At 39.8% G+C, this 20,398-nt stretch overlaps 1 protein-coding gene across 1 annotated transcript in view; it reads left to right on the top strand.

Moving 5' to 3' along the window:
• Nucleotides 1-20,398, top strand: part of ORC2 (origin recognition complex subunit 2) — a 33,511-nt gene that overhangs the window by 7,890 nt on the left and 5,223 nt on the right. The window contains exons 2-14 of the mRNA XM_066619781.1: nucleotides 1,220-1,320; nucleotides 2,420-2,563; nucleotides 2,841-2,927; nucleotides 5,976-6,056; nucleotides 7,838-7,869; nucleotides 8,939-8,996; nucleotides 10,037-10,239; nucleotides 11,612-11,710; nucleotides 13,408-13,517; nucleotides 16,252-16,384; nucleotides 17,118-17,214; nucleotides 18,380-18,526; nucleotides 20,140-20,311. Of these exons, the coding sequence (XP_066475878.1) occupies nucleotides 1,230-1,320; nucleotides 2,420-2,563; nucleotides 2,841-2,927; nucleotides 5,976-6,056; nucleotides 7,838-7,869; nucleotides 8,939-8,996; nucleotides 10,037-10,239; nucleotides 11,612-11,710; nucleotides 13,408-13,517; nucleotides 16,252-16,384; nucleotides 17,118-17,214; nucleotides 18,380-18,526; nucleotides 20,140-20,311 (1,454 nt within the window). The 5' untranslated portion in view covers nucleotides 1,220-1,229. The remainder of the gene's footprint in view (nucleotides 1-1,219; nucleotides 1,321-2,419; nucleotides 2,564-2,840; nucleotides 2,928-5,975; nucleotides 6,057-7,837; nucleotides 7,870-8,938; nucleotides 8,997-10,036; nucleotides 10,240-11,611; nucleotides 11,711-13,407; nucleotides 13,518-16,251; nucleotides 16,385-17,117; nucleotides 17,215-18,379; nucleotides 18,527-20,139; nucleotides 20,312-20,398) is intronic.

Raw genomic sequence — 20,398 nt, 5'->3', positions numbered from 1 at the left:
AAAGTGTGAGCACCCCGATCCAAAGATTGTGTGTCTGGCTATTGCTTATACAGTCAACCTTATACAGTCATCCTACATCCAGTTGACTTGTGCAAATATATGCTTGGCAAATAAAACAGAAAACAGCCATTTAAATAGTGCTGGCAATTGCACCCACCATTCCACTTACTAAATGAATGGCTCAGAGTGAGCATAAGACTGGAGAATGAAGCTGCTGTTCTCTCTTGTGGTCTCAGTACTTGTCTGTCTCATAATTTTTAAAGAGAATACATATATTGTGGCTGTAAGGAATTTTCAACATAATTTTGAGTGTACATAATTTTAGCTGTAGGTGACTCTGGAACATAACTCTTGCGTAAGACAAGGGATGATTATCTTACCCAAGATTAAAACAAATGTTGTGTGAGATTCATCCAATCTGGACTCATCCAGTAAGGTTTTCCTTATGTAGATGAAGTATCTGTTCATTCATCCAATCTGAGGGATGATCAGCAGCCCAGTTAGAAGGAAGAGAGAGGTAAACCAGCACCCTCCATACATTATCCTTTTAAGCTCTCCCCCAAATGGGCTTTTGGTAACAATTGTTGCATGTGCCTGCCTCTTATTTTGAAAAGTTGATGTGGAGTGTGATTGCATTTGATCTCAGAAATGATTCTGCAATTATGTTTGTGTTTGCAGTAGAAGAGGGGTGGTACATATTCCATTCCTGTTGTTTCGCAAGCCATGGTACCTTCCAGGAGCAAAAGTGTGATTGAGTTGTTAGTCCAATGGCCTCCTTAAACTTAGGGCCCAATCCTATGTAACTTTTCAGTGCTGATATAGCTGAAATGCAGTCCTGAGGTAAGGAAACAAATATTCTCTTACCTTGAGGAGGCTTCCATGACTGCCTACTCCCACTGCAGGACAAAGCAAATGTCCCATTGGCACAGCTGCATTAGAACCGGAAAGTTGGATAGTTTTGGGGCATGTCCTGATAGAACATACCAGGCCTGGTGATTGTGAGAAAAATAAGATAATAGTTAATGCTCTTTAGATAACAAAAAAGTGCCATAGAAAGAAATATTCCTACTACTAATAAAATTCTAAACTTTTCCTATATACGGATATATTTCCTATATATATTGAGACATTTGGTAGTTGCTCATATTGGCAGTGAATGTGCCTAGTGGTGCTTGTGTTTTGATAGTCCTACATTTTCCTATGTTATTTTGGGTTGTAGACTTCCTGCTATGAGTAATCCAGCAAAAAAGAGGAGCCATAACCTAGAGGTCAATTTTGTGGGAGATGAAAATGTTCTAAAGCACATTTCTGATCATCCAGGTATGTATCTCTTAGGTGTAAAAAGCCACATTATTTTAATATTAAATTGAGGAACCAGGTTTTTGAGCTTGTTCTTTACCAGAAAGTTTGATAACCTAAAATTTTTTTTGAAGGATAATGCTTGATGTTTTCCTGTAGCTCTCTTAAGACTATTTTTGGTAACTTTTAATAGATTCATAGCATAATCCCAGGCACGTTAACTCAGAAGTAGGTTCCATTGTGTTTAATCCTATGTACATTATCCTAGGAATAAATCCCATTGAACTCAGTGGGGTTTAGTCCAATGCATAGGATTGTGCTGTGAGACTCCCAGTCATTCTATAAGACTCCCAGTCTGTTTCTTGAAAGTTGACCAAGCTTTGTGCAGCTTCTTTTTGTTCCTGATGATGACATGCTGTGAAGTCTTAAGGGCAGCCTTGTCATAGCAGTTTGAAATCTGAGGATTGCAAGTTAATACCAGTGAAGTACTGAATGCTTTTATCAGTGTTTCTGATAATTAATTGAAGGACTTAGAATGTCACTTCCGTTTTTTTCCGGGGGGGGGGGGACCTTCTGCAAAAACTGGAAGTGACGTTTTAAGGCCTTTAGAAGACATTCTGAGGGCCGGGAGTCTGCAAGCTGCTCCAGTTGCATTTGGAGTGTTTGGGTGCCTGACCCACGGATTTCATTATCCATGACTTTCAGCATCTGTGGGGATACCAAGCAAGAAACCCCCGTGGATGCTGAGGCACCATTCAGTTAAGTTGTCTAAGAAAGTGGGGAAATGTCTGAAGACCACCTTCTGCTGATCTTGTTTCTGCTGTCTTGGCTTCAGTAAACTCTGACAAGAGGATTCTGACAAGAGAGTCCTCCCATAGCATCCTTCCCCCCCCCCTTCCCGGTAATAGTTTTGGTGCTGAAATTTATAGTTCCCTTAATATTTTGATAATTGTATCATTGTTCTATTATTCCTTACATTAAACTTGGGGAGCTCTAGATTGAAAAGAATAAACTGGTGCATGAGAAAGGGCAAGGGAAGACAGAGTTGTATGCTTTTTGAGCAGACATTGCAGAGTGGTTACTCTTTCTTTAACATTACATCTTCTTGTTGCACTTCCAGGTCTTAAGGTTCTGAAGAGCAAAGCTCCACATACCCTTGACGTTAAAAGATGGGTGAAAAAGAGAGAAAACAGTTCAGATGATGAGGCCCAAGATATTTTTGAGGAACAAAACTATGTGTCTGTTCTAGGGATAGGATTTCCAGGTATTCTGGAGAGAAATATAGTGCTTTGGGAAGCCAACTGCAGTTGTGTGAGAGTTGGCTAAGAAATAATTGTATTTTAATATTGATGGCAAGAAATAGTTGTGGCTCACTCATTTTAAGTTCAGGTTTAAATGGTGTTTGTAGCTTTTAATAAAGTACAAACCTTTGACACTTTAGATAAGAATTGTTAAGTATTTTGGCTAATACCTTAGAACTAACAACAGAAACAAAGCGCTTCAGGTTGTTGCTGCATAATCTTTTTTTTTTTTTTTTTAAGGGTCTATGAGAAATGGCTCCAGTACAAGTGGTGGTGATGTCTACCCATTTCAAACTCCCAAACGGTCTAATAAGATGGCACAGATTGGTATGCACTCTTGTTTTGCTAAGCAGATCAATGCTTTGATCCTGATCTCAGTGGTATTGTTGTAATAATAATTTATCATTTGTACATATCTGTGTGATTAAGGCTGCAGTCTTATACATATATCCCTGGGAGTAAGCCCCATGGAAGACAGTTGGACTTACTTCTGAGTAGTCATGCACGCCAAGAACAAAACACATGTCTCAATGGAAGACACCTTGGTGGCCTACAGTGACAAGTTTGTTAGATACTTTGTAACGGAAATTACTCATATTTGTCACAGCCTGTACTCTACATTGCCAGTTTCCATACATGTGCCCTCTGTGCATGTTTACCAGGTGATTACCGGTTCTTATGAATTATTTTCACTTTGTACATTCTGAGAATGTGAACAGGATTCTTGAAAGTGTGAGGCCATCCACATGCGCCCTTGTTTTTTCTTATCTGATAAGAAATGCCTGAGCAGGACTGATTGAATGGGCAGGGAGGACTATCAATGCATATTTGAGTGAAGGGGTTATTCGGGCTTCCTTAGTGCTGGTAGTTGTCTGCCCCTTCTTGAAAAAACCTCCCTGGAATCCACTGTACTGGAAAATTACCAATCTGTTTCTGAATGGTTTGGGGCAAGGTACTTCAGCAGGTAGTGGCATCTCATTTCTAGGGATTGTTTAGACCCTATTCAGTTCAGCTTCTAGTCAGTTTGGGACAGAAAAAGCCTTGCTCTCTCTAGTGCAGGGGTGCCCAAACCCCGGCCTAGGAGCCATTTGTAGCCCTCAGGTGACCCCCAATCCAGCCTGCAGGGAGCTCCCAGTCTCCAGTGAGTCTCTGGCACACTGGACACTTGCTAGAGCCCACGCTAGCCTAATGCCACTGCTTTCAGTGCGAGGGCCAACTGTTCAACCTCTTGCATGAGCTGCAGTCCGAGGGCTCCCTCCACTGCTTGCTGTTTCACACCTGCGAAGTAGCAGTGGCAGCAAAGGAAAGGCCAGGTCAAGGTTTTTACAGGCCTTTAGCGATTGCAGGGCTTTCACTCATTCATATAAGTTCCATCTCTAATATATTCATTTATGTGACACCTAGCTCTATATCTCTGTTTAATCTAATGCTGGGTAGGCTGTGAAAGTATTGCTTTCTGGGTCAGGCAGGGGCTGGAGGAGGGTGAACAAGTTGAAATTAAATCCAGAGGTGCTGTTGGTGAAGCTACAGAGATACTGTTGGTTAAGCAATCTGTGAAGCAGGTGATGAAGTGTCAGTATGTTTGAATTGGTATCAGACTTCCTGTGAAAGAGTAGGTTTGCAGTTTGGAGGTTTTCGTGGATTCCGCGCTGCTTCTGGATCTCTGGGTGGCAGCAGAACCACCTAAATAGGTATGGGATGGGGTAAGGCAGTGATGCAGTCCCCAGGGTTGAACCACTGCTGGGAGCAGAAGGGGTTTTTCTTTTTTTACCAACTTCACCGGCCTCTGGGGGGTTGTGGGGAGCACCTGTGGGGGTATTGATGTGGCTACCCACACCCTCCGTAAGCATCTGTAAGCCTCAGAAAATGTAATCCAAAAAAAATGGCAATTGGAAGCCACTTTCAGTTTTCAGTTATGAGACTGGAAGTGGCTTCTGATTGCTTTTTTCTTTAAATGGTTTTTGAGTCTTGGGGAGCCCTGCAGAGATGTCACACCCCCACTCGCCCCAGAGGCTGGCACTGCTGGTAAAAGGTAGGAAAACCTTCCTTCTGTTCCTGGCAGCGGTGTGATCCTGGGGATCACATCACTGCCTCCCCCCCCCTTTAAAGGGGCTTGGCCAGTGCTTCCCAGGCTGGTGGGTTGCGACTGTCCTAGACTGTAGACTTAAATGTAGTTCACCAACTGAAACCATACTTGAGCTGTTTAGACCTGGCTACGGTGACCCATGCTTTAGTAACCTCAAGACCGGGCTACTGCAATGCACTGTATGTGGAGCTACCTGGTAAAACAATTTGGAAACAGCAGTTAGTGCAGAATACTGTGCCCTGAGTGGTTATGGGGACCAGATTTGACTGGACCACTGCTTCAGCAGCTACACTGGCTGCCCATACCTTTCTGGTCCCAATTCAAGGTGCTTATTCTAACCTTTAAAGTCCTCCATGACCTGGGTCCAGGCTACCTGAAAGATCGCCTCCTTGCATACATTCCAGTCCGCTCTCTCAGGTCAGCTGAAGGGGCTCTTCTACAAGTGCCGCCTTTGTCCCAAGTGAGAGGGGTGGCAGCTCGGGGGTAAGACTTCTCTGTGGTAGCACCACAATTATTATGGAACAACTCTCTCTCTCTCTCATGGCTTATTGGTGGGCTAAAAACACACCTGTTTCATCAGGCATTTGGCTGCTGAGTGGATTTTTGCCCTCTGTGTTCTCTGATATACTGTGGTGACTTGACTGCTCCCTGGATTCATCAGTTCCCCATTGGCTCAATGAGTTCTTTTCTCTTTTTCCCTTACAATTTTTTGCTCTGTTTTTGATATTTTTTTTTTTACCATTAAATGTTAAAATTAATGTTTTAATGCCTTGTTTGGTTTTTTTTTACTTGTTATATTACTTGATTTTAAATGTAATATAAATACTTGTTGTACTTGATTATAAACTTTGTAAGCTACCTTGAGTATTCACTTTGGCATGGGAAAGGCGAGGTATGCATTTCATAAATGTATGTATATATGTATGTGCTGGTGGCCATATCCTTATGCTAGTCTTTCCCTTAATACGGCTGTCCCCAACCTTTTTGATACCAGTTTCATGGAAGACAATTTTTCCATGGATCGCAGGGGGGAAGGGGTGCTTGCCTGCCACTCACCTCCTGCTGTGTGGCTGGTCTGTGGCCCAGGGGTTGGGAATTCCTGCCTTAGTACTCTGGGTGTGCTAGTGTATCATACTGCTTGAATTGCATTTGCAACAAAGGTCTCACTTTTACAATCTGTATTGGCTATGGCTACTCAGTGATATATGTGTTATATAATATTAACCTTCACAGTATATTTATGGATTGTGTGCATACTTCTTTAATCCCGCATTTCTCTTTGTTCAAAGCCTCTGAGCTTGGTAAAAAACAAGAAAAAAACATACAACACGATGGCCTGAAGGGAACAAGCACTCCTAAAAGCAGCAAAAGTAAGTTCTGTTAAAAAAAAATGAAAAAAAGTTTTCAGATATTTAGTGGGGAAAGGTGTGACCCTACTTCAGTCAGGGGAATCTAGAATTTGCTTTCAAAGTAAGGCAATCCTAATCAGATCCCACAATCCCAAAATTAAAATATTGCTGCTGGAAAATATCATATGCGTAGCATGCATTTACACCTCCTTGTATGTTTACTTCTGTTTTTCTTTCTGAGAATGTATTTTGTAGTATTTGATACAATTATGAATTGGGGAATGATTACAGCATAGCATGACAGGGCAACAAGTATATAGAAGCAGAAGGATGAGGATTGAGGGTTTAGGGAAGGAGCAAAGGCATGTGCTAGGAAAAGGAATCTTGTATCTCAGAGTATCAGCCAGACTCCCATCAGGTTTCTAAATCTAGCAAATATTGCCCACAGTGTTTGTTTTTAAAATTATTTGGGTTAATAGGTGTTGTCAAATAAAACCATTTATACCTGACATTTTGCCTACTGCTATGGTAGGCATTTTCAAAGGCATATACTGATAGCCTTTCAAACTAGATGTAACTGGAATCAATAACCATTATATATACCCTTCAGAGCAAAAGCTGTTTTCCAATCAGTTGTATGAACATCCACTGTAAATAATCAATTGCTGGCCTCTAATGGAGTTGATCGGAAAACAACTTTTCTCTGAGGGATATTTATAACAGCTGTTGATTTCAGGTACACCTAGTTTGAAAGGCTAGTATGCTTTAGCCTGTGCTTTAAACTTTGAAAATGCCTACTGTAGCAGTAGGTGCGAAACATCAGGCAAAATAGTGTTTGTTTTTTGGTATTTACCTTCAATTTGTGTATTGGCAACTAGCTTTTTAAAATGAAAACCACAATATTAGAATTGCATATTTATAGCTACGTACCACACAGACAACATGATCACCATTATTCAAATTCTTAGAACTTTAGGATAAGGTTCCATATGCTTTTCAAGTTGTAGGATAATATCATACTATAGTTCCTGTTGCTGAATAGTTGTAAATCACTGAATGACTTAAAGGAACTACTTGCCACTGATTTCCAAGATAAAAAAAAAGATGCAAGCTGACTCTGGAGATTTGACTGTCAGGGCAGAAAACTCCTGCTGCTAGTTTCTGGGTATTCCCTGTCTTTCACGCTTTGTGCACAAGGAAGATAAAAATCCAGAACTATAGCCATACATAGTAGTCAGTGTAACTTAATTCCAGAATTTTATGTGGGAAGATGCAATGATCCATTCTTGCCAAACCAAAATTATGATCACCAACCAAAGAGCAGCCCTGCCCATCTCATCTTTCCTGCTTAAAAAAAAGGACGGAAGAGGGTTTGTTTGGCTGCTGTGCAGCATTGCAACCATTTAAAGACCAAGCAACTTGTTCCTCCTCACACTCTTCCTTTTGCTGCTCAAGAGCAGAAAAGTAAGGCATAGGGTTTGCTTGTATGGAGTCACACTCCAGACAGGTTGGCAAGACAGCAACCAAGTAACACCTAGCCTTTCTTCCAGCTCAGTTGCTGGGAGGAAGAGCTGGAATTGCTGCACACCTGTCAGCATAATCTCTGCCCACTTTTTCTGCTCTGAGTTTGGGAGGAAGGTGGAGGCTTGTCGTACCTAGCAAATGGTGATGATACACTAACTGTGGTGAATGTGGCCAGCAAAATTGTGAAAGCCTGCTTGATAGTCTTTACTTGAGAAAGCACAGAAGAGCTAAAATCTGTAGCTACTGGTAACTTATGACATACTCTGTTTAATTTTCAGAGTACTCTGCATCAGGTAAAGCCCAGGATGAGGTGAGTAGCATGTTTTGGAAGTTAACATTGTGATGATTGCAGAATGTTCACACGGGGGAGCATGACTTTTCTTTTTAGGATCCCAAATGTACTTTCTAAGGTGGGACAGTCCCATCTCGAACTGTACCATAGGCAGTTCTGAATTTTTGAACATTTGTATTATTCACTTGATGTATTTACTGTATTGATGAGCAGTGAAATTCTTAATTTCCAGTTTATTCTTAATACACTGTTTATTCAGTTTATTCTTTATTAAGAATAAACAGAATAATTAATAAACAGAAATTCTTAATCTCCATGCACTTTAAAAAGTGCTGGAGAAAGTATTCAAAATGTTTGCTTCCAGTTGCTATTAAACCTAGTATTCAGTAAACTTTACTGTTCAATGATGTCGCTTTTTGCTATATGGCTAAAATAAAATTTAGGTTGTTTGTGCCTGTAAAAGGTTGTGAATCAGGAACTAAAGTTCTCCATAAGAAGAATAGTTTGATCTTTGTAGTAAGATACACAATATATGTAACAGTAGAACAGACTTGTCCTATATATTATTACCTTAGTTGTGAACTTGCTGGACAGTTAAAGTCATGGGTTTTATGGCTTACTGGAAGCCATCTATTTAAATTTTTCATGACCCAGCAATACTACAGTTGATGGATCTTTCAACCTGTACTACTTCCACGATCTGGTCCTTCTGTGGTCTTTGAACTTTGAGAATAGATGGATTCAATTTAATGCTCAGAAGACTGTATTTTCTCTTCTGCAGATGTGCATACTTCATATATTCAAATATGTGTTGAGTCTGAAAATGCTCATCTAAAAACGATGTATTATGACTATATGTCTGTAGATTTGGAATCTGCAAATGTAGGCAATGCAAAAAACATAAATTTCAAAACATAACAAACATTCTAGGCAAATGCAGCCTAGAATCTAAACTAACTTTGTTTGGTGTCCGAGTCAAGTTTTACAAGACTCTGCAAGTGGTAAATTCAGTTTTGTTTTCACATGGCTATCTGATTAAAATAGAACATTTTAAGATACGGTCTAAGATACTTACTGTTGTTAACAGAGTAAAAAGGATGAAGTTGTGCCGAAAATGTCTTACAAACTTAGGAAAAGAATTACAGGTAAGGAGCAGCTTTTGAAGTCATCTCCAACTAATACAATTTGATGAAATTTTATAACTTGAAAATTTGTTCTTAAACTGTGCCTGTTTTGTGTCTGTATTAATGTCCATGTGGGAGTTTTTAGCACTTCTTGGTGCTAAATGCAACGTGTGAAAAGCAATACCCTTAAATTAGAGAGCATTTGTTTTGTGTGCACTTGGTACCATTCACTCAAGGTGTCACATAAACCTTTCGCTCTTTATACATACCTAATCCATTGCTGAAAACAGCCCTTATAGTGAAAATCTGGATGAGTCCAATTATCAGATTAATTTCAATGAGCAAACTTCTAACTCATTCCAAAGCTAATCCAAGTATACCCCAAAATCACCCTAAATGCCTAACAGCATAAGGAAAAAGTTGCAGGACAGTAAAATAAATAGCATTTAATAACAAACTATGAGCAATATCTCTTACATTTTACCTATCTTTGCATTTTTCCCTTAGTTTTTTTTATCTTCTTCTGTCCTTTAGTATCATATTCACAGTAATATGTAGAAACACAGCACAAAAACAGGCACTGTAAAAGCATGTAATGCACGTGCCTTGAATGCGTGGGGATGTGCTGCCCATTACGCAGTGCATCTCACATGGTGGGCACCTCTTCTCCAGCCATGCTTGGTCCTCCAAGAGTCCTGAAGTGTGCTTTCCCTAAAGCCTACTGGAGCACACCTGAGAAAGTGAACCGTTCTGGACCTCTGTCTTACCAGGGGGAGAAATTGAGCATACTATGGGCACTTGAGCCCATAGGATTGGGCTCTTAACAAGTAAGTCTTTGTAATAGTTTAAATTGTATACGTAGGAAAAAGTGAGGAAACATTTGTGTGTTCTGTATGCTGTTCTGCTAAAGGTTTTTATTCTAGCCAATATTTCTAATCTGAAGTTTAGAATTGGTTTGAATATGCAAGGATACATTAGAAGCAGTCTACCTAGTAGGACAACTCTTCTACATAGTAGGACAAGGAAACTTATAGCTGTCTCTTGCCAACCTTTTCTTTCAGCTTTAAACATGTGCTCTGATAGTGAAAGTGATTATTCTGCTTCATACTCTGAAGAAGAGGAAGATGATGATAGTGACAATGACAATAATTGTAAAGAAACTGCTGATGTAGCTGTTCTTCAGAAAACACCAGCTGGACCCTCAAAAATTTCTGCTCTGGCTAGCAAAGAAGTGCCAGCTAAGAAATTGAAGAGAAACACTTCTGTGAGTTTGAATGCAGTTCGGTTTGTTAACTATATTAGCTGTTGGCTGTAGCAATGCTAATGAGAAATATTGTCAAATAGAAATGTTTTACCAAGACATTCAAAAATTCAATGCAGTTCAGTGTCTGATAGGAAAGGATGGGAAGTGTTTAGCAGCAAATAATCTAAACCAGATTTAACTCTCCTAACTCTGCAGACAAATTGACCCAAGGCTTGCTCCAAGTTTAAGAGGAGTCCTAAGCAAAGTGTGCTCTGGTGAACCCTCTTCATTGTGGGGAGGGTTACCTTGCAGGCATCAGCAGCTGTGGATCTTTAATTTATTTTTGTTTGTTTCTCTTCTGCCAAAGGTAGCAGTATATCTTCTCGCTGTGGCTATCTGCTGGCAGTCACTGGTTTCTCGCCTCCAATACTTCCAGCACAGCATCATTTGGGTGGTTGTGGGAAAAAATGGTGGCCTGTTCTGGGGGGGGGGGGAATGTAATTTTCTCCCACAGTGCCCCAGATGATGCTATATTGGGGTACAGTGAGGAGATAAATGGTAGCTGTTCCCAGTCCTCCTCAGGACACCTGAGGACAGGCACCACTGGCTGGTATCGGATGAGTGCTGCTGGGACACTGGCAGCTGCACAGTGGTACTGGATGCTGACATAGTAACTGAATTGACAATATGGTTTTTTTAAAAGGTTGCACTGGAAACACTTTGGGACATTTCCTTGAGATTGTTAAGTTCCTTCCCAGGTTTTTAAATGAAGACCGTTAAGTCTGTGATATGGCTTTGCACTTTCTCTTTTGTCTTATCTGTGAGGTATGGTCTTGACAAAGGCATTAAAATACTTTTAAGAGTTCTTGAAGATTGTAACTGAGTTAATTTTTTTTAAAGCAGTGCACACACCCTCACAAGCTGCATTGGAACCTTCAGTAATTATTACCTTCAGTAATTACCAAACAGTAATCAAGATTAAAAAGGTTTATTCATTACTCTGATGAAACTCAGCTAAAATTTAAATCAATGGGAATTGTAGTTGTCTGTTTTCCCTCCTGCCACAAAATTTAGTACACATGCAAAGATAAGGCAAACCTTATCATTGTCATGAGGCTCAAAGGTATTCTTAATGCTGAAGGCTCAAATATGCATTTTAATTGACACTCCTGTGCAGCCAGAATTTGATTGATTTTCCTCTCTTAATCTGCTTCAATTTTTTTCCTTTCTCACCTTTAACTTCTGTGTTGCTTCTGAGATGCTTATGTCAAGAGATGCTTATGTAAGAATCATCACTCGAGACTAGAATAAGGAGGTAAAACCATTAACATACTTCCCAATGGCTGTTGTCAAGAGAGAATACCTAATGGTCCTTGCATCTCTATTTCCTCAGAGCAATTTGGTGGAAGAATATTTTGAAGCACATAGCAGTTCGAAAGTTCTAACCTCTGATCGAACACTTCAGAAGCTACAGGGGAAAAAACTGGATCAGGTGCTGTATTTGTCAGGCAAAGCTGTGTGTTTGTGCTGGAATTTCCCTTGAGGGAAATGTGCTACAATTCAGTTCAGGGAATGTGCTACAGTTGTCAGTAAGGATGGTTTGTAGCAGAGCCAGGTGATAGGATGGTCACAACCCTGTTACATTACCAGCCTAGCATGGATTAAAGTGCTAGCAACAATGAGAAACACTTTGGAAGAAAAAGGCTGTGGTAGGCCTTGGTTCAGCAAAAAGATGTGCTCAGGAAAAAGAAAGAGATTAACTTTTAGAGAAATGTAGAGAAAATGCTGACACTTCCTGTTAGTTAGCATCTTCTGAATGATTTCAAATACGTTCTTTGGGAGCCAAAGTAACTGTGGGCAATAATAGACTCTGTCTACTAAAAGATACTGTTACTTTTTCTCCTACATCTATATAACATCAGATATGCTCTCATCCTTTATTATACAATTCACATAATTCTAGCATGATGAGAGTGTCAGCTCTTGAATTATTTCTATGCTTTCCACTGGCTATAGGGCAAGCCGTTTAATGTACTCTTCACTGCACCTTTGCTTCACTTCAGTTAACTCAATATTGGACTGTCTGTAACTATTCTTGATAGTTTCATTTGTCTGAATTTGGGACCTTCTACATGCAAGACATATGTTTCGTCACTGAGCTGTAGCCTGTCCCTGATTTATAGTTTATGTATACACATAGTTTATTTATACACAGTTTATACACATAGTTTATTGGAACAAAACCTAATTCCTTACACTATGTTAACTGCTTTGGAACATACAGAACATGCATAGCTTCTAAGTATCACCTGTCCTGGTAATCAGTATTTCCTAGTGTGAGCAAAACCATGTGCTAATCTTGAATCAGCTACCCTTGTGCCAGCGCAATAATGCAGTGTGTTGAAACTTGCATCACTTTGCCCCAGTACTTGTAAAATAATATATATGAAGTATGCTTGTATCTTCCATTAAGTTAAGCAGTGGCTAGGTAGATTTGCAGACTTTATATGATATATTCCTCAATAGAATGGGTCATAAAGTCAGCATCCATGGCACGTACTGTAGGCATAATCTGGTACTACATTGTTTTACAGTGTATGTTGCTAGCCCAAAAGATTGAAACTCTAGTAAAATTTAGTGGTGGCTGCAGATATCTTTATGACTAAAGTAAAACTACTCCAACCACTAAAGACTTGGCCTCAGCTGACTAAAAGCAGGTGTGGAGGCAGCAATCATGCCCAGTCTCCATTCCAGCCTTTGGCAAGTAAATGGTCTAGCTGTTGAAGCCCAACCAACAGCAAAGACAGCAGTCGTGTCCACACTGGCACACTGTTCTCTGACCACCATTAACACAAGCTGCCCAGCTATGCAGCTGAATCATTTTTTACCTTGTTCTCTTTCACCTTGATGAAGGTGATAGAACCAGCTACAAAGTTGCAAAGCAAAGAAAATCTCCTCAAAGAAGGAAACACTTTAGTGCTCTCTCTTTTCTGCTGAAATAGTCATTTAAGGAAAGGACTGAGTCCTTGCTGGCTGAGAGACAGTCGGCCTATAAGTATTATGGTGGTGATGGACTGAGGAGTTTTGTTGTAGCTTTGTTAGGTGCAGGATTATTAATTAGGGATGCACTGAAAAATTTCTGTCATCCCTGCATCAAGGCTAATGCCTCATTTCCTCTTCCTGATACAGGAGTCTATGCAAAATCTCTTGAACAAAGTATCTGTTGCTTTTGCTACTGAACGTAAAGAATTAATCAAGCAACATGAATCTCTCTTTAACAAATGGATGTTGCACTTGCAGTAAGTATGAGTTTCTATAACAGCCTGTAGTGTTCTGTGGTTTATTGGAACAAACACAAAATTAGGCTAGTGATGGGTGGACTTCAGGTTTGCATTATTTAGTTTTTACTATAATCCCAAGGTCTTCCAACTGGAACAAATCCCAGAGTGATGGCATAGGACAAATACAACCTCTCCCGGGACATCCCTAGAAGGGTATAGGGCCCAGGACAACTTACCTAGTGAGAGCCCCCCACCCATTATGGCCATATATGTGTGTGTGTAAAACAAATCATTTAAAAAAGTGCTTAAATTAAGATATACTCTAAAATTCAAATTTACAATAAATTTGCTCTCATTAATTCCCTAATAATAATAGAAACACTTGTCCTTTATTGAAATTGTTAATATATATTTAAATAACTACTCACCTAATAAATGGACAAAATGACTGCTAGAAATTAAATGCCAATTAAAGCATGCTAAATTAAATGTGCTCCCAAAAAAGGGGGATCCCACTTTCTCTGTTTAAAATATATGTCAAATATGTATTGCCTTTGTGAAGAGGCAGATAGCAAGCATCTGAAGGACAGAAAGAAGTAAGGAACAAAACACTAAAACAGAGCAGGAAAAAAAATGGAGGGGTGGGAGAAGGCTTATAATATGGAAATTTTCCTGAGGCATCCATATTTTATGATATATAAAATACTATTTTGAAGCAGCAATTTTCATAAATTTCTACAAGAGTCAGGAGACTGAATTTGCAGGGGGCCCCCCCACATCTTTGTGCGTAGTGTCTTAGGAAATATTTCTCTCTTATTTGGTAAATATAAAATCAGAGGGGGCTGCGTGAAACAGAATTTCAGTCTGTGGGAGTACTTGATGCGTACTGATATTAGGACCTAAGAAGTGATGATTATGAGATCATTATTTTTTACATAAGGCAAAACTCTACCTCCTGCCTTCTAAAGGCTCAATCCTATACACACTTACTTGGGAGTAAGTACCATTGAAACATGGAACTTCTGAGTAGACATGCATAGGATTGTGCTTTATGTTGCGTCAATGTCCTTTTATACTCTCCTTCCCTTGTTTCTCCTTCCCTTCCTTGTTTCTCACTCACACTTCCCTTCCCTTGTCCAGCAACTCAGGGTCCAGGGTGACCACCCCAGCTATCCTATCCAAGTGACAGGCTTGCATTTCTCACTGTGTTCCATGGACTGTAAGTTGGGCTGACTTTGATATTCAAGTACAATAAAAGCCACATTATCTGGCATGAGGAGGAATTGGGGTTACTGATTATCCAAATGTGCCATATAATGTTGTACACACACACACAACCTACCCACCCACCCCTCTGGACTCTCTAAGCCAGTGCACTGGGACCCACTTTTTAGAATGAGAATCTGTCAGGACCCACCAGAAGAGATGTCATGACTGAAAGTCACATCATCAAGCAGAAACATTTTTAACAATCCTAGGCTGCAATCCTACCCACACTAACTCAGAAGTAAGTCCCATTTACTTTCATTGTTAAAAGCATATATATAGTAGTCTATTAAAAGTATGGTGCTGTAATAATGTCCCAAATGCAGTCACATACCATGGTAGCATCAAGTCTAATATATGAAAAATAAAATATTGAATTGAATGGGGACCCACCTGAAATTGGCTTGCGCCCCACCTAGTGGGTCCCAACCCACAGTTTGAGAAACACTGCTCTAAGCCCTTTCCCACTGGAAAAGCCCAGAGGTAGGTGAGTATGGAAAGGGACTTGAAGGTGGGTGGGCTGGTTACTTAACTGACTTTTTGTGTAGCAACCTATTTATCTCGCATCCCCACCTGCCACTAGTCAAAGACCTAATCAAAGGCAACCAGTTCCATACTTTACAGGTGATAAATGAGACTGATAGATAAGCCCAAAGTCAGACACTGAATCCTTAGCAGATATTTCTTTTTTTACCATGTTCTAGTCTTTTAAATTGAAAATTAGTAGAATGTGGGAATTTTTACCTTTTTTTTTTTTTTTTTAACAAAAAGGACCTGACATAATAGATGCAAATCTTATTTTTTTTTACCTTTTGACTAGGAAAAAAGATTAGTGAGACTAGTCAGCTTGAGGGGGGAATGAAAAGCAAAACAAAATTCCCCAGTGCCAGTAGAGGTGGGAAATGGATGAGCAGTGGCAGGAAAACCTCAGGGATAGGAACTCACTGTGGTGCTGAACGCTGGTGGGGTATGTGCATATGCCTATACAGGAAGAAAAGCAGGCAGGATGGAATTGCTTTAGATTTTCCCTGCTCCTCCATTTTGTCTTTGAACTCCAACTGGGGGAAAGGCAGCTGTGGAAAGGGGTTGCAGAGGACAAGCATCAAGCTAGCGTTTTCCTCTCCTGTCTGCTACTTTTCCCTTGTAAACGCCTTTGCTGCCTTTTGCTTCCCATGTGAGTTGCAAATGTGGAGTTGGGAATTCTGCATTTCCCATTTGTGTATAGTTTGATCTTACAGCAGTCGAAAAGAATTGGAGGTTTCTTTAAAGCTACTTCAAGTAATTTTTAAAACCCTTCTGTAATTATTACTACTATTGGTATGGAATGAAAAGAAAAATGTGTGTTTTACAAAGGGAAGGCATATATAATTGCAACTGTTAACAGGGTTGTAAAAGTAGATACTGTTATCCAAATATTTTCAGCAGGGCACATTGGGCTGCATACTGTCTTGTAAACTTCAGTGATAGTTTGCTTTCTTTCTTACAGCTTTGGATTCAATATTATGCTGTATGGGTTAGGTTCAAAGAGAGACCTGTTGGAGAATTTTCGCATTTCTCTTCTTCAGGATTCTATTCATATTGTTGTGAATGGGTTCTTTCCCAATGTGACTGTGAAACAGGTAAGCAAAAATAAAAATATAAGAAGTCCCTGAGAGCAGTCACTAAGACCTTCAATACAAATTGCCTGTAGGTAGTTTTTCTCATTCAGTTGAACACATGGTTCAAAATAGAGTGTGAATCCTTCTTTTCAACCCTTAAATCAATAATACAAAGATAGCCCATGCTCTGGATTTGCTTTGGCTACATCTATTGCTAGTGTTTGCAAATTTTACTTTTAGGAAAGGGCTAGTGATCATAAGTAAACCACCAGTTTGATGAAGATAGGTGCATATTGTAATTTGTGCTTAAGAAAGTAGCACATCACTAAGGGCACAATTCTAACCCCTTATGTCAGTACTTTCCAGCACTGGCATAGCAGTGCCAATGGGATGTGTGCTGCATCCTGCAGTTGGGTGTCACTCACAGAGGCCTCCTCAAAGTAAGGGAATGTTTGTTCCCTTACCTCAGAGCTGCATTGCCCTTAAGTCAGTGCTGGAAAGCACTGACATAAGGGGTTAGGATTGCATCCTAAGAGGTGTTTCTCATCGTACAAAATTCATTCATGGAAGTCCTTTCTATGCATTATATATAGGGACTTTTAAAATTGCATGTTGCCTTCAGTGTAGGAATTTTTAAATGTGTGGAATAGCCTTAGGTTTCATTTTAACCTGGGCCTAATTCTCTTGGGGGGGGGGGGGCTTGAAAAGAAGAGTCTCCAAAGGAAGATGGTAACCTGCCACTTTTCTGTGTCAGATTCTGAATTCCATAACAGAGGAGGTGTTGGATCATGTTGGCACTTTTCGTAGCCCCCAGGATCAATTGGACTTGATCATGAAAAAATTTAAAGAAGGTAAAGTAGTTGAAAACATATTCTAGATGTCTGGATTCTGCCTTATGTTAGAAAAGCTTGAACAAGTCACAAGTCTAGTGGTTTGTTTGCATTTATATATAGTTCCTGATTACTCAAATACAGCGATGGTGGTAATTCTTATGTTTAGATTGACTGTCTAACTGTAAAACATGGGACTTTCTTTAGTGAGCTTTGAGGTGTTGCCATTTGCCTGTCTTTAATATTGCCCCTTTCAGTTTAGAAATTTCATTGCTCACAGGAGTGGTTGTGGGCTTAGGCTTCAGCTGTTCTCTTGGCAGCATTAGAAAAGGTAGAAAATTGTTTTTAAAAACCTTGTTATCTCTTATCTGTAAAGCATTCAGACTTCAAGGAACACCATAAAAATACTGAGATTTCAATTAAAATCTTCCTTTTTAGTCAGGAGTACTTAAAATTGTTTTCAAATGAGAGGTCATATTTTTACTCAAAATGTGCACTAGGATAAGAAAATCCCTGCCAAATACAGGCAAAGACCCACCTAGATGAGCATCCTGTTATCTACATTGTCACTGAAAAGCCCACAAACAGGAGAGAAAGGCATACTTCTCTACCTCCTTTGTTCCTCTGCAACTAATATTCAGAGGCATAATGGTACTTAACCCAGAGATGTACTGTATAACCACTGTGACTAGTAGCCATCTGTAGACTTACATTTATTAATTTGTCCAGTCCCCTTTTAAAGCCATCCATTCTAGTGGCTGATCAGATCTAACTGCCTTATGAACTGCTTTGGGTGTTCAGATCTAACTGCCTTATGAAGTCATACTGCAATTCCATTAATGAATTAGGCTGTGGCTACATTCATTCCCAAGGAAGAGCTTTTTTTGTAACAGTTGCAATGTTTAACCCACTTCTAGAACCTGGCCTCCTTTAGCAAGTGAACACAGAAGTTGTGAAACAAATTTGGGCAAAAACAAATAGAATATTATGTCCGAATTAAAATTAAATGGCTTTTGATTTGTATTTGAATTCCCAAAATGCTGGGTTGGTTAGACAGTACTTTGTCCATGCCCTTAGAATGTACTACAAATGCATGGTGAGCTCTATCCAAAGACTACAGTTGAGATCATCTGTGGCCACTCTGTGTTTGACCCTTGTTACTGGTACTCCTTTTCCCTTTTGCCAGAATCTTCCTTGGAGCTCTACCTGCTCATCCATAACCTGGATAGTCCAATGTTGCGAGGAGACAAAAGCCAACAAATTCTAGGACAATTATCATCTCTTTCCAACGTCTATTTAATAGCTTCAATTGATCACATCAATGCACCACTCAGTGAGTTCTTGGACCTTTCAGTTCTCACCCCACTTTTGTTGCTTTTTAGATGAGTTTTATAATTAATTGTGTCTTTTCATGTGCTGGACAAGTGTGGAAGTATTTAATTGCAGCCTGGAAGAGACCGCAGTTGAGCTGCCTGAGCTTTGGGTAAAAGGAAGGATAAACATTCAGTTAGATGTAGCAGATCCTGCTGTACAAAGGCAGAACGTAACCATTGTCTCTAGTGCACAAGTAGCATTTCTTAACAACAAATGACAGTAAATGATTAAGCTTGCAATCCTAACCCCTTATGTCGGTGCTTTCTAGCACTGGCAGAGCAGTGCCAATGAGACATGTGCTGCATCCTGCAGTTGGGTGGCACTCACGGAGGCCTCCTCAAAGTAAGGGAATGTTTGTTCCCTTACTGCAGAGCTGCATTGTCCTTATGACAGTGCTGGAAAGCTCTGATATAAGGGGTTAGGATTGCACCCTGTATGTAGTATATAAGTGAGACTTTATTTCAGGCATGCTGTTAGGCCTAGCATAAGAGTTTTGCATTTTAATAGGGCATATACACCTGCTTACTGGAAAAAGAGACACCTTTTGAAGTGGTGTCCTTTTATGTTTAGGGGGAGCAACTGTCCCTCTTCACACCAACAGGGTGTCTTTTCCAGCAGCTGTTGCTGGTGTCTCTTTTGTATCTTTTTTATATTGTGAAGCCCTTAAGGATAAGGAACCATTGATTTATTTATTTAGCTGTGTAACCATTATGTGATATGTAATATGATACTACATCTTATCTTGTACGTAATAATGCAGCATCATAAGTGGGTGGCATGGTGTGAGAAAATGGCTGTTTTCCCAATAAACGTATTGGAAATAGCTCTCCTTGTGGTGTTGAGTTCTTCTACAATGATGTATCTATTTCCTGACTTGTATGGTAGACTTAGTTTAAATGAACATAATGACCTACTTAGTATTTTAATAGATATGTGTGGAAAACGCTTCTGTGCAGGAAAATCTTTGAAAACATTATCTCTGAGAAGGTGCTGTGTGTGTGTGTTTTTAAAGTACATAGACCAGTGTTTCTCAAACTGTAGGTCAGGACCCACCAGGTGGGTCGCAAGCCAATTTCAGGTGGTTCCCCATTCATTTCAATATTTTATTTTTAATATGTTAGACTTGATGCTACCATGTTATGTGACTGCATTTGGGGAAATGTGACAGATCTGTACTTTTAACAGGCTACTATGTATATGCTTTTAACAATGCTAGTATATGGAACTTACTCCTGGGTAAGTGTGGGCAGGATTGCAGCCTAGGATAGTTAAAAATTTTCCTGCTTGATGATATTACTTCTGGTCATGACATCACTTCTGGTGGGTCCTGACAGATTCTTATTTTAAAAAATTGGTCCCCGTGCTAAATGTGTGAGAACCACTGACATAGATGATTACTTGAGATAATATGAATTTTCCAAGAAGAATACTCCACCCTTACTTTAAAATAGAATGTGTGGATTCCATAAATAGTAGGATTTATTCTGCCACAGCTCAACAAATCTTGGTCATCAAGCTAAGTTTTATAAATGTAACTCTTTCCTTATTTTCATTTATCTTCTGTTCTTATAGTGTGGGATCAGGCAAAACAAAGTTTGTATAATTGGTTGTGGTATGAAACAACCACTTACAGTCCTTATGTAGAAGAAACATCCTATGAGAACTCCCTCTTAATACAGCAGTCGGGATCTTTGGCTCTGAGCTCTCTCACACATGTCCTACGTAGTCTCACTCCTAATGCAAGGTAAATGGTCATCCATGAAGAAAAGCAGCTAGAGATCTTTAGTGACCAGAAGTCTCACACCATTGGGGGGGGGGGAGAAAGGAAAGG

This window comes from Tiliqua scincoides, chromosome 1 (assembly GCF_035046505.1).
Source record: "Tiliqua scincoides isolate rTilSci1 chromosome 1, rTilSci1.hap2, whole genome shotgun sequence".
In the NCBI taxonomy this organism is placed as follows: Eukaryota; Metazoa; Chordata; class Lepidosauria; order Squamata; family Scincidae; genus Tiliqua; species Tiliqua scincoides.
This window is presented reverse-complemented; position numbering and strand designations above follow the sequence as displayed.